We start from the raw sequence: 12,629 nt of genomic DNA, 5'->3' as shown, positions 1-12,629 counted from the left end.
AATAACCTAGTGGACAGGGGGCTGAATTAGGACTCTGGAGACCTGTGTTTGAGTCCCAGCTCTGCTGCTGCGTGAGTGCTACTAAACCATTTTTCTCCCTCAGTTTCCCCAAATATAGGATGACGATACTGATCTCTTCTGTAAAGTGCTTTGAGGTCTACTGATGATAACAGCTAGGTGTTATTTACACCAGTTGTGATTATTCTGCGTATCAAGTCCTATATCTTCAGCTGGGTGTCCCAATTGTATCTTTCCACCTCCTCAGCACCAATTAAGACCTCTTATTTTTGGCTCACAGTAACTGCAAGGAAGCCTTATCTGCCCTAGTGACGAGGAGGAGGTGGAATAATGGAAATCAACAAGAAACTAGGTTCACTAGATACCATTTGCACATCATTTTTGGCTTTACTAACAAAACAACTGGTGAGTTGCATGAAGCAAGACAACTGCTTTCCCAGTTAAAAAAAAAACTGTATAACCTCCTGTGCCCGTTGGTCACCTCTTGCTTGACATGAAGAACCAAAACAATTTCTGACATGTTTAGATCACAGGCTTTACATGGGTATAAGGAACATTCAGTCTGACTTAAGAGTAAAAGTTTTCCAGCAGAAAACCAAACAGACAAGAAAGCTATTATGAGGGTAATACACAGAGGATGGAGTCAGGGTGCAGTAACTCCTCACTTAAAAGTCGTCCCGGTTAATGTTGTTTCATTGTTACATTGCTGATCAATTAGAGAACATGCTCGTTTAAAGTTGCGCCAGACTCCCTTATAACTCTGTTTGGCAGCTGCCTGCTTTGTTCACTGCTTGCAGAAGGAGCAGCCCGTTGGAGCTAGCTGGTGGGGGCTTGGAAATAGGGGGGACCAGAAGCCCCCCAATCAGCTCCCCTAAGTTCCCTGTGCAGCAGCCGCCCAGCAGGCTGTCAACTGCTGGGCAGTTCAGCTGTCCCTGCCCCCACTGCCGTGCCTGCTCCTGCCCTCTGCCTTGGAGCTGCTCCTGGGAGCCTCCTGCTTGCTGTGCAGGTGGGAGGGAGAGGGGTGCTAATGTCAGGGTGTCCTCCTCCCCCCCACTCCTTTACCCCATCTCCACAGAGCGGGGGGGACACACGACAGGGCTCAGGACAGAGGGAGCTTGCTGGCAGCAGCAGCTGTCTCAACTTGCTGATCTACTTTAAAGGCAGTGTACTGTATTTAGAGTGGGGCCAGCGTACTTAAAGGGGCAATGCGCGTCTCTCTCTCACACACAGTATGTGTCTCTGTCTCTCTATGACATGCTATCTCCCCTCCCTCCATTCCTGCTACCTTGTAGAATGTGAGGCTACATTAACAAAAATGTGTTAACCTTTGAGGGCTAAGCCAAGTGCTAGCTCATCATTTAGCAGTAATGCATTCCCTGGGAAATATGCCACCCTCTTCTACTCTCTGACTTTACCACCTCAACCAAGCTTCTCAATCGTCATTGCTGTGTACAGTATTAAATTGTTTGTTTAAAACTTATACTGTGTATATGTGTATGTGTATATATATAAAATATAGTCTTTTGTCTGGCGAAAAAAATTTCCCTGGAACCTAACCCCCCCATTTACATTAATTCTTTTGGGGAAATTGGATTCACTTACCATCGTTTCGCTTAAAGTAGCATTTTTCAGGAACATAACTACAACGTTAAGCGAGAAGTTACTGTATATTGTTTGACATTATATGAAGGGTTGTTGTGGGTGTTTCTTGTTTCCATTGTGTGGTTTGTTTTGGGCATTATATGCTTTTATGGAACATACTTTTTTCTGTTTATATTGTTAGAGTATTCAGTGACATGTTAACAGTGAAGTGTGGTTAACCCTTTGAATAAGTTACCAGGGAACTTGGTGGATTCTCCATCTCTTCATGGTTTCAAATCAAGACTCTGGGCCTTTCTGGAAGATGCGCTTTAGCCAAACACAAATTACTGGCTCAATACAGATGTAACAGGGTAAAATTTTAAGGCCTTCGTTATGCAGAAGACTAGATGATCTAACGGTCCCTTCTGGCCTTAAAATCTATGAAAACCTTCAGGTATGAGGCACCAATAAGTTAAACGGTTTTACGGTTTGGGAGTGTGCACATCTCAGAGGATAAGTAATGTGACACAGACACTTTACCTCTGTGTCACCACGTCAAGTCCAGCCCACATTCCTACTGACTGAAAATTGTTACCCTCCCTGAAGAGAGCTGGTTACTTCTCAGTTCAGCTCTTTAAGATTTTTGTGAGAAAGACACCAGTGGCAGCAGAAATGCCAAAGATTAAATGAGCTGTGGGTGTGCTTCCCCCAAAAACAACTCTTAGGAGACTATTCCCCTCTCACTGTGCATGCAAAGCACCCCAGCAACTAGAGGGAACAGCTGCTCTCTTCAATTTGTTAAGTTGCTGAGACTCTCAATATCAGCATCAGACCAGATACAGTAGATTCCTCTTCCCAACCTGCCAGTGAGACCCAGAACCTCCTTCTCACCTTCAGTGGGTAGATCCAGTGCACTGCTGTCTTCTGCTGTATGCAACATCCCTGAAAGATCAATTCACATATAAACCACAATTACATAATATATCGTCCATATGAGATCATCAGTGTTGGGGCTTGTAATCTCTGATTTTGAAAGGACCGTTCAGGACTCTCGCATTTTACCCATTTATTAGCCCTGCTTCACATGTGACCAACCTATCTTTCTGGTCAAGAATGAGAGGACATTGCTCTATGGGAGCAGGATACAAGGTGCTCCCTGTATCCAGTTCACAAGAGGCTGAAACATACAGCCTAACTTGTAATATTTTAACTTGCTTGCTGTGTTTTTATTTTTAGGGGGTATAGTGAGAGTTTTTTTTATTTTTGCTAAAATAATTGTTTCCACCCACCTGGGTACATACCCAACCCCCACCACCAGTGCATCTGAGTGTCTGCGGCTGGTATTATTAAATCCAACTCACAAAAGTCTGTTTCTAGAAACATACAGCACACTACCCAGAATCCCAGAAGTTACAGACTGTCTGTCAGATCAGCCTCTTATGTTCTACTCACTCCTGCCATGAACAGTTTTGTTCCTGTTCCCTTACAGCAGTGAACACTGCCAAACAGATTATCTAGCCTAAAATTAAACACCATGAGTATTAGAAATTCACATTCCCATGGAGACTATTCCAGAGGTAAACTGAATCTATTGTTACAGAAATCAGAGTAGCAGCTGTGTTCTTCTGTATTCGCAAAAAAAAAAAGGAGTACTTGTGGCACCTTAGAGACTAACCAATTTATTTGAGTATAAGCTTTCGAGCTTTGAGCTGTAGCTCACGAAAGCTTATGCTCAAATAAATTGGTTAGTCTCTAAGGTGCCACAAGTACTCCTTTTTTTTGTTACAGAACTGTTCATCATAATCTTTTATTTTCACAACCAGAAAATAAGATTTGGCCATCATCCCACCTCCTGCTGCACCAGATGAGACTTCTAATCCAGTATCCCACCTCCTTCCACATTAGATTAGAGCACTGGTCCACCACAATCCCTTCTTCTGCCATACTGGGCCTGTTCCACCAACAGTATTTCTAGTTCTAGTTTTGTCCTTTTGCTTCTGATGCTTCAAAAGGACAAAAACCCTCCACATAAAACAGCTGACCAACTGAACAATACTGAGACACTGGATCTGGAGAAAGCAGTTTTATTTCCTGCCTCATCCCACCCCCTCTACATCATAGGATCAATTACCTTTATTACTGAATATTGTAGAGTTATCTTCCTTTCACTTTCCACATTAAATTCAGGCTATTCATGCCCACCATCATGGTCCTTCACAATACCCGAGCCTGCATCTCTTCCCTCCTTCACTTTTAACCTCCCTTTCTTCTGCCTATGTTCCTCCCAAAATGCCCTCCTTTTTTATCCTTTTCCAATGTAGTATTGATTTAGATTAAATAAAGGGGCTAAAGGTGTTAACATAACCCAGTCACTGTCCAACATTAAACAGTATTAAACCAGGTCTGGAGTTTGATATACAGAGACTTCAGCCTGCTTAGTACCATGGCAAACATACCACTACATTTTTTTAAAACTTTTAAATTAAAGATAAAGCAAAGAAAGGAAAACAGTTAAAGGATTTGAAAGGTAAAGTATTAAACAAGGTTTTTATTTTAAACAACTTTTTGGGGGGGTGGGGAATTAGCTGGAGCGAGCTTTTAGAAGGAAAAAAACCCATTGTTTGACAGTTTTTAAATGTTAATAACTGTCCTTTTAGTGACAAGAGAAGAAATTGGTTGAGAGAGGCTTGAGCTGTAGGTGTTACTGTTGTTAACATTTGATTTTGTTTTATTTTAGGTGGTGTTTGGGATTCAGTTGAAACCAGTAGAGGTGGAAATGTCATTTGGGTCTTTTTTTTGGCCTGGTTTGGTCAGGACATTTTTTAGGATATGGATGATGAAAGCCTGGGGTCCCTGTAGATCATCAGAGTGGCAGCCATGATGGTGACGCTTCATTCAGTAGCCAATTTTTCTTCCAAAGTTTTTTAATTTAAGGACCACATAAGGAGTGTGTGACATTCTGTACCTCGTGGAAACACCCTACACCCCCATGTTCATCCTTATAATATGATTGTGTGGTATCTAATGCAAAGTTTGTCATGTTGGGTGTCTTTGGAAGGCTCATGATGCACTGAGCATTGTTATCGTGATGTTATAGTAATTATTGGCAAAGAGTCCTGTAGCACCTTATAGACTAACAGACGTATTGGAGCATAAGCTTTCGTGGGTGAATACCCACTTTGTCGGATGCATCTGATGAACTGGGTATTCACACACAAAAGCTTATGCTCCAATACATCTGTTAGTCTATAAGGTGCCACAGGACTCTTTGCCACTTTTACAGATCCAGACTAACACGGCTACCCCTCTGATACTTGACAAAGTAATTATTGTTATAGTAATGTTATAGGTTGTAATTTCATGTATATAGTTATGAGGCTGAAAATGTGTCCTCATGGCTTAAAAAAAGCCCAGACAAAAACTCTCCAAAAGCAGAGGGGCAGTTCACACCTCATCAGGGCATGTATGGGACAAACCCAGCCCAGCCTCACAGGAACAAAGGACACTGGCCTAGACAACAACAGAGGATCTGTTGGACTCTAGAGTGAGTCGCCCCCCTTCCTTTGGTTGATTTGGGACTGTGATGAGGTAATGCTCACCTGACTCTGAAGGAGGGAGGGGGGGCAAAGCCAAGGGGGAAGAAAGAACATGATAAAAGGGAGAGATGTTTGCTATGCTCTTCCTCTCTCTTCCACCTATATGTATAGACACCACACCAAGCAACTGAAGCACTGATCAAAGAGGAGAACCTGGCTGAAGAGCAACCAGCCAGCCTGCGGTAAGAAGCATCTAAGTTTGTAAGGGCATTGAAAGTGTTAAGAGCAGCTTAGAATGCATTTTACTTTTATTTCATTTGACCAAATCTGATTTGTTGTGCTTTGACTTATAATCACTTAAAATGTATCTTTGTAGTTAATAAATCTATCTGTTTATTCTACCTGAAGCAGCGTGTTTGGTTTGAAGCATGTCAGAGACTCCCTTTGGGATAACAAGCCTGGTACATATCAATTTCTTTGTTAAATTGTTGAACTCCTATAAGCTTGCAGCGTCTAGCAGGCATAACTGGACACTTCAAGACAGCGGTTCCTAGAGTTGTGTCTGGGACCAGAGATATTGGCTAGTGTCATTCGATTGCACAATCCAAGGAGCAGCTTACATATCAGAAGTTGTGTGTGAACAGCCCAGGAGTTGGGGTTCTCACAACACAGCAGGGTAAAGCTGGTTCCCAGAGTAAAGGATTGGAGTGAGCTAGCAAATCAGCAGTCCGGATAACACCAGGAGAACGTCACTTTATTTTGTCTACCAATTGGGCCTAGAATCTGATACATCAATTTTGTTTTTCTGGTGTGATAAATGAAGTGGGGGGGAGGAGTAGCTCCCTTTGATGGACACCCAGCCAGCCAGTTAGCTGTAAAATCCCTCTTGGTAGCTGTTTTCTACTTGCTTTACCTGTAAAGGGTTAAAAAGTCCCCCAGGTAAAGGGAAAAAAAAGCAGACACCTGACCAAAAGAGCCAATGGGAAGTTGGAACTTTTTAAAATTGGGAAAGAAACTTTCCCTTTGTCTCCAGAGAACGAGACACGGAGCAGCAATGCTATAAGCAAAAAGAAAAGGAGTACTTGTGGCACCTTGGAGACTAACCAATTTATTTGAGCATGAGCTTTCGTGAGCTACAGCTCACTTCATCAGATGTATACCGTGGAAACTGCAGCAGACTTTATATACACACAGAGAATATGAAACAATACCTCCTCCCACCCCACTGTCCTGCTGGTAATAGCTTATCTAAAGTGATCAACAGGTGGGCCATTTCCAGCACAAATCCAGGTTTTCTCACCCTCCACCCCCCCACACAAATTCACTCTCCTGCTGGTGCTAGCCCATCCAAAGTGACAACTCTTTACATAATCAAGTCGGGCTATTTCCTGCATAGATCCAGGTTTTCTCACATCCCCCCCACCCCCATACACACACAAACTCACTCTCCTGCTGGTAATAGCTCATCTAAACTGACCACTCTCCAAGTTTAAATCCAAGTTAAACCAGAACATCTGGGGTGGGGGGGTAGGAAAAAACAAGAGGAAACAGGCTACCTTGCATAATGACTTAGCCACTCCCAGTCTCTATTTAAGCCTAAATTAATAGTATCCAATTTGCAAATGAATTCCAATTCAACAGTTTCTCGCTGGAGTCTGGATTTGAAGTTTTTTTGTTTTAAGATAGCGACCTTCATGTCTGTGATTGCGTGACCAGAGAGATTGAAGTGTTCTCCGACTGGTTTATGAATGTTATAATTCTTGACATCTGATTTGTGTCCATTTATTCTTTTACGTAGAGACTGTCCAGTTTGAACAATGTACATGGCAGAGGGGCATTGCTGGCACATGATGGCATATATCACATTGGTGGATGTGCAGGTGAACGAGCCTCTGATAGTGTGGCTGATGTTATTAGGCCCTGTGATGGTGTCCCCTGAATAGATATGTGGGCACAATTGGCAACGGGCTTTGTTGCAAGGATAAGTTCCTGGGTTAGTGGTTCTGTTGTGTGGTATGTGGTTGTTGGTGAGTATTTGCTTCAGGTTGCGGGGCTGTCTGTAGGCAAGGACTGGCCTGTCTCCCAAGACTTGTGAGAGTGTTGGGTCATCCTTTAGGATAGGTTGTAGATCCTTAATAATGCGTTGGAGGGGTTTTAGTTGGGGGCTGAAGGTGACCGCTAGTGGCGTTCTGTTATTTTCTTTGTTAGGCCTGTCCTGTAGTAGGTAACTTCTGGGAACTCTTCTGGCTCTATCAATCTGTTTCTTTACTTCTGCAGGTGGGTATTGTAGTTGTAAGAAAGCTTGACAGAGATCTTGTAGGTGTTTGTCTCTGTCTGAGGGGTTGGAGTAAATGCGGTTGTATCGCAGAGCTTGGCTGTAGACGATGGATCGTGTGGTGTGGTCAGGGTGAAAGCTGGAGGCATGCAGGTAGGAATAGCGGTCAGTAGGTTTCCGGTATAGGGTGGTGTTTATGTGGCCATTGTTTATTAGCACTGTAGTGTCCAGGAAGTGGATCTCTTGTGTGGACTGGACCAGGCTGAGGTTGGTGGTGGGATGGAAATTGTTGAAATCATGGTGGAATTCCTCAAGGGCTTCTTTTCCATGGGTCCAGATGATGAAGATGTCATCAATATAGCGCAAGTAGAGTAGGGGCTTTAGGGGACGAGAGCTGAGGAAGCGTTGTTCTAAATCAGCCATAAAAATGTTGGCATACTGTGGGGCCATGCGGGTACCCATAGCAGTGCCGCTGATCTGAAGGTATACATTGTCCCCAAATGTGAAATAGTTATGGGTAAGGACAAAGTCACAAAGTTCAGCCACCAGGTTAGCCGTGACATTATCGGGGATAGTGTTCTTGACGGCTTGTAGTCCATCTTTGTGTGGAATGTTGGTGTAGAGGGCTTCTACATCCATAGTAGCCAGGATGGTGTTATCAGGAAGATCACCGATGGATTGAAGTTTCCTCAGGAAGTCAGTGGTGTCTCGAAGGTAGCTGGGAGTGCTGGTAGCGTTGGGCCTGAGGAGGGAGTCTACATAGCCAGACAATCCTGCTGTCAGGGTGCCAATGCCTGAGATGATGGGGCGCCCAGGATTTCCAGGTTTATGGATCTTGGGTAGTAGATAGAATATCCCAGGTCGGGGTTCCAGGGGTGTGTCTGTGCGGATTTGATCTTGTGCTTTTTCAGGAAGTTTCTTGAGCAAATGCTGTAGTTGCTTTTGGTAACTCTCAGTGGGATCATAGGGTAATGGCTTGTAGAAACTCGTGTTGGAGAGCTGCCGAGCAGCCTCTTGTTCATATTCCGACCTATTCAGACTGGGAGTGGCTAAGTCATTATGCAAGGTAGCCTGTTTCCTCTTGTTTTTTCCTACCCCCCCACCCCAGATGTTCTGGTTTAACTTGGATTTAAACTTGGAGAGTGGTCAGTTTAGATGAGCTATTACCAGCAGGAGAGTGAGTTTGTGTGTGTATGGGGGTGGGGAGGATGTGAGAAAACCTGGATCTATGCAGGAAATAGCCCGACTTGATTATGTAAAGAGTTGTCACTTTGGATGGGCTAGCACCAGCAGGAGAGTGAATTTGTGTGGGGGGGTGGAGGGTGAGAAAACCTGGATTTGTGCTGGAAATGGCCCACCTGTTGATCACTTTAGATAAGCTATTACCAGCAGGACAGTGGGGTGGGAGGAGGTATTGTTTCATATTCTCTGTGTGTATATAAAGTCTGCTGCAGTTTCCACGGTATACATCTGATGAAGTGAGCTGTAGCTCACGAAAGCTCATGCTCAAATAAATTGGTTAGTCTCTAAGGTGCCACAAGTACTCCTTTTCTTTTTGCGAATACAGACTAACACGGCTGTTCCTCTGAATGCTATAAGCAGGAATTCATCTTCCACACCTAGAAGAAATCACTGGACAGGGCATGTTTAAATAGACACGATTAGTTTTATTTCTTTATTTTGGCTTGTGGATCTAACCCTAGATGCTTTTGTTTTGCTTGTAACCTTTAAGCTGAACCTCAAGAGAGCTATCTTGATGCTTATTTTTTGTAACTGTTTCTTTTAAGATCTAGCAAAAAGCCTAAGTTCCAAATGTATTTCCTTTCTTTTTGTTTTTAATAAATTTTGCCTTTTTTAAGAACAGGATGGGATTTTTGGTGTCCTAAGAGGTTTGTGAGTGATGTTTGATTAGCTGGTAGCAACAGCTAATTTCCTTTGTTTTCTTTCTCAGCTGTTCCCCGGGGGGATGGGGTGAAAGGGCTTGAGGGTATCCCACAGGGAGGAATTCCCAAGTGCTCCTTCCTGGGTCCAAGGGTTTTTTTTTGCATTTGGGTGGTGGCAGCGTTTACCACGCCAAGGTCAGAGAAAAGCTGTAACCTTGGGAGTTTAATACAAGCCTGGAGTGGCAAGTATTAATTTTTAAAATCCTTACGGGCCCCCACTTTCTGCACTCAAAGTGACAGAGTGGGGATTCAGCCTTGACAACTGGTTTTACACTTTAAAAAAACAAACAAACACCATCCTTGAGTTACGTCCATAGCCTTTTTGTTTAGACTAATTCAGTTTTTCTGTCTCCCTTTCATATCTTTTCCCATTAACATTTATTCTTGATAAGTTACTTTGACATTTTAGGAACTTTCACATACTTTTTACAGTTGAGTTCTTAATTATGTACATTTGTAGGGCCAATTATTACACCACCACACTGGTCGTTTTGCCTTCCCCATGCTGCTGCCCTTGCCCTTGGACCTCCCTCCCACAGCTAGTATACCAAAAAAACCAAAATCAGCTCATTCCAATCCCACTTTAATACTTATTATTATTGATTATATGTATTACAGTGACACCCAGAGGCCCCAGTTAGGACCCTATTGGGCCAGGCACTGTACAAACATACAGTAAAAGACAGTTCCTACCCCAAAAACCTCTCTACAGGAAGCCTTCCAAAATTTAGAGAAGAGGTATCTTTTATGCTATTGCCTGTCTTTAAAGCACGCATTGGCCTCCTAAGTTATTGGATCCATGTGTGTTTAGCATTATAACTATAGTATCTAGGTCTGAATTGTCTGTAAACTCCTCAGGGCCTCTCTGCTCCCTTCACGTTTGTACTGGGCCAAATGCACAGACTGTGCTCGGTATAACCTCTGTGAATAAAATTATTAAAATCTACAAAGCTGTGTTCCTAACAATGAACAGCATCATATATACAAACAAAATAGGAAAACACCACTGAAATTATTCAATGTGCCAGGATAGAAGAACAAGAGGGAGGGATCTTGAGATGTATTTTCCCTTAAAGAGCAAGAAAAATCTCAAGCGTAAAGGAGATCTGGGGAGTAACAAGGCAGAAACAGAGAATCCAATATTTGTTCACTGAAACAACCAGCTTTTGGGACGTCTATGCACCCCACCACCTTCCCCTTCCCTTACTATTCCTTCGCTCAATGGGCCAACATTCCATAGCAACTCTTCCTGCAAGGGCTGTGATGCAAACAAAAACTGATCGTGCATATGCTCTGGCCAGCAAAGATCATTCTTGGAAAGACACCTCTCCTAATCCCTGCTCTACTGTGATGCTGGTTGGAAAGGAGCAGGTGAATGGCCCTAAAGCTTCAATGAGAATTTCTACAAATTCCGAGATGTGGGTTGAAAAGGTATCATGTAGATTAGTGTTTTGGATATTGTACTATTAAACCACACAATGTGTTCCTTCCACCCAGACACCTTTGGTTTTCTACCACTTCATCCCAAAGCTGCAGTCCCACCTATTCTATACCTCTGACAGTGCTGTGGAAGAACAGCAGTGCATTCTGGGAAGAGACATAACCCCCCAAAAGCTCTCTGTTTGTAGCAAGAGACAAAAAAAGAAGAGGAGCATGATCCACACAGACATGCTGGTTCTGCCTCCAGCTGGATGAGAAAAAACTCACATGTTCTGTATGAACTGGCGCAAGCACAGTGTTTCTCCGGGAGTGTAGTATTCATGACACAGAGCTTTGAAAGTCAAGATGGGGCAGATAAAAACAGGGAACACTGAGGCAGAGGGATCCCAGAAAAGTAAAGATCAGCACTGCCTTCCCCCATTAGCGGTATTAGTTAACATAAAGGGGGTGCTCTTACCAAAGAGGGTTCCTATGAAATGAACACACACCCTTTCGTCCTGTGCTAGCAGCTGGAGGACTGGCACAGCATGCCAGGCCAGGACATCCCGGAAGCAAGACAGCACGTGTTTCTTGCGCACCAGCTGAAGGTTAAAGATGGAATGAAAAGTATCACTGGAGAGCTCCCTCATGACATGCAAAGGGGCTGAAAAAGACACGGGGACGAAAGCCCAGCATGCCTAGGTGCCCGAGTGACCCATGCTGGAGCCCAGAAACGCAGCAGGGCACTAGCCCTATTCCCACATCAGAGACCAGGACTCAAGTCACAGAGGCCATCCCATATGAAAGTGACCTGGGAGGAATGGGCCGGCAGGGGGCGGGAAGGAGCCGGGCCAGGCAAGGCCCTGGGCGAGACCGGACCGGCTGGGGGCGGGAAGGAGCCGGGCCAGGCACGGGCCGGACCGGCGGGAGCCGAGCCAATCCTGGCTGGGTAGAGGGCGGGGCGGGACTGGCGGGGGGCGGGGCGCCGGGGCGGACTGGGCAGGGGCGGGGCGGGACCGGCTCGGGGAGACGTGTGGGGACGCGCTGGGGGCGGCTGTGGAACCCGAGCCCCCTCCGCCCTCAGCGGCCGGCCCCGACAGGCGGGGCGGGGCGCGCTGGCGCGGGGAGGGCCTGGCCGGGCTCCGTACCGAGGCGCCGCCGTCCCCCAGCGTCTCGATGACGCAGGCCAGGCAAAGCGCCGGGGGCAGCTGAAGGAGCCAGCGCGGGTCGTGGCGCGCGTGGAGCCGCTCGCAGACCAGCAACCCCGCCCCCGCGGCCGCTTCCATCGCGCGCCGCCTGGGCCTCGCCGCGAGCAGGCGTCACGTGGTTGGGGGGGGGGGGGAAGCAGAGAACTGACAGGGAAAGTCCTGCGCGTGCGTAACTGGAGGGGCGGGGTTTCGTTTTGACGCATGGGGAGAAGCCCCGTGCGTACCGAGCACGTGCATCCTGGAGGTGAGGGCGGGGCCCAGGCGAGGGAGGCTGTTGATTCCTCTCGGGCTCCCTCTGTCGTTTAAGGGCCACACACCTCACCCTCCGCACCTTTCTTTCCATCCCCAGCCTGAGCCCGCCCCCTAGGGGAGCCACTGGCCATGCAACGCGCCTGATGCCTGCCTAGCGATGTGTGTATATTGATCTTTTAGCCAACACTCTCTCTCTTTTCTTTTTAAATAAATTTTAGTTTCGTTAACAAGAAAAAAAAGACACAGGGGATTCCAAATGAGGAAGGGGAAATAATGTGCAGAAAGGAAAGAGAAAATTGAGGAATGACAAAATAAGCGAGGCCGAAGGAGAAAACCCAGAACCTTACATTTTATTAATTGCAACCTATGTTTTGGGTGGTTTCAGAGTAACAGCCGT

The 12,629-nt window shown here is 45.5% G+C and overlaps 1 protein-coding gene across 4 annotated transcripts in view; it reads right to left on the bottom strand.

The window, feature by feature from the left end:
- The window catches only part of MEI1 (meiotic double-stranded break formation protein 1), a 69,154-nt gene extending 57,043 nt beyond the window's left edge, over positions 1–12,111 (bottom strand). For 3 of the 4 annotated variants that reach the window (XM_048835236.2, XM_075124205.1, XM_075124206.1), the window contains exons 1-3: positions 11,921–12,108; positions 11,251–11,374; positions 2,491–2,541 (exon numbers count right to left, since the gene is read on the bottom strand). In XM_048835236.2, coding sequence (XP_048691193.2) covers positions 2,491–2,541; positions 11,251–11,374; positions 11,921–12,058 — 313 coding nt within the window. In that variant the 5' untranslated portion in view covers positions 12,059–12,108. Of the gene's footprint in view, positions 1–2,490; positions 2,542–11,250; positions 11,375–11,920 lie in introns of all 4 variants that reach the window. The other variant, XM_048835241.2, reaches the window with a different exon arrangement.
- Positions 12,112–12,629: the final 518 nt, after the last annotated feature.

This window comes from Caretta caretta, chromosome 1 (assembly GCF_965140235.1).
Source record: "Caretta caretta isolate rCarCar2 chromosome 1, rCarCar1.hap1, whole genome shotgun sequence".
Taxonomy (NCBI): domain Eukaryota; kingdom Metazoa; phylum Chordata; order Testudines; family Cheloniidae; genus Caretta; species Caretta caretta.
Note: the sequence above shows the minus strand (reverse complement) of the source record. Positions and strands in the feature narration are given on the sequence as shown.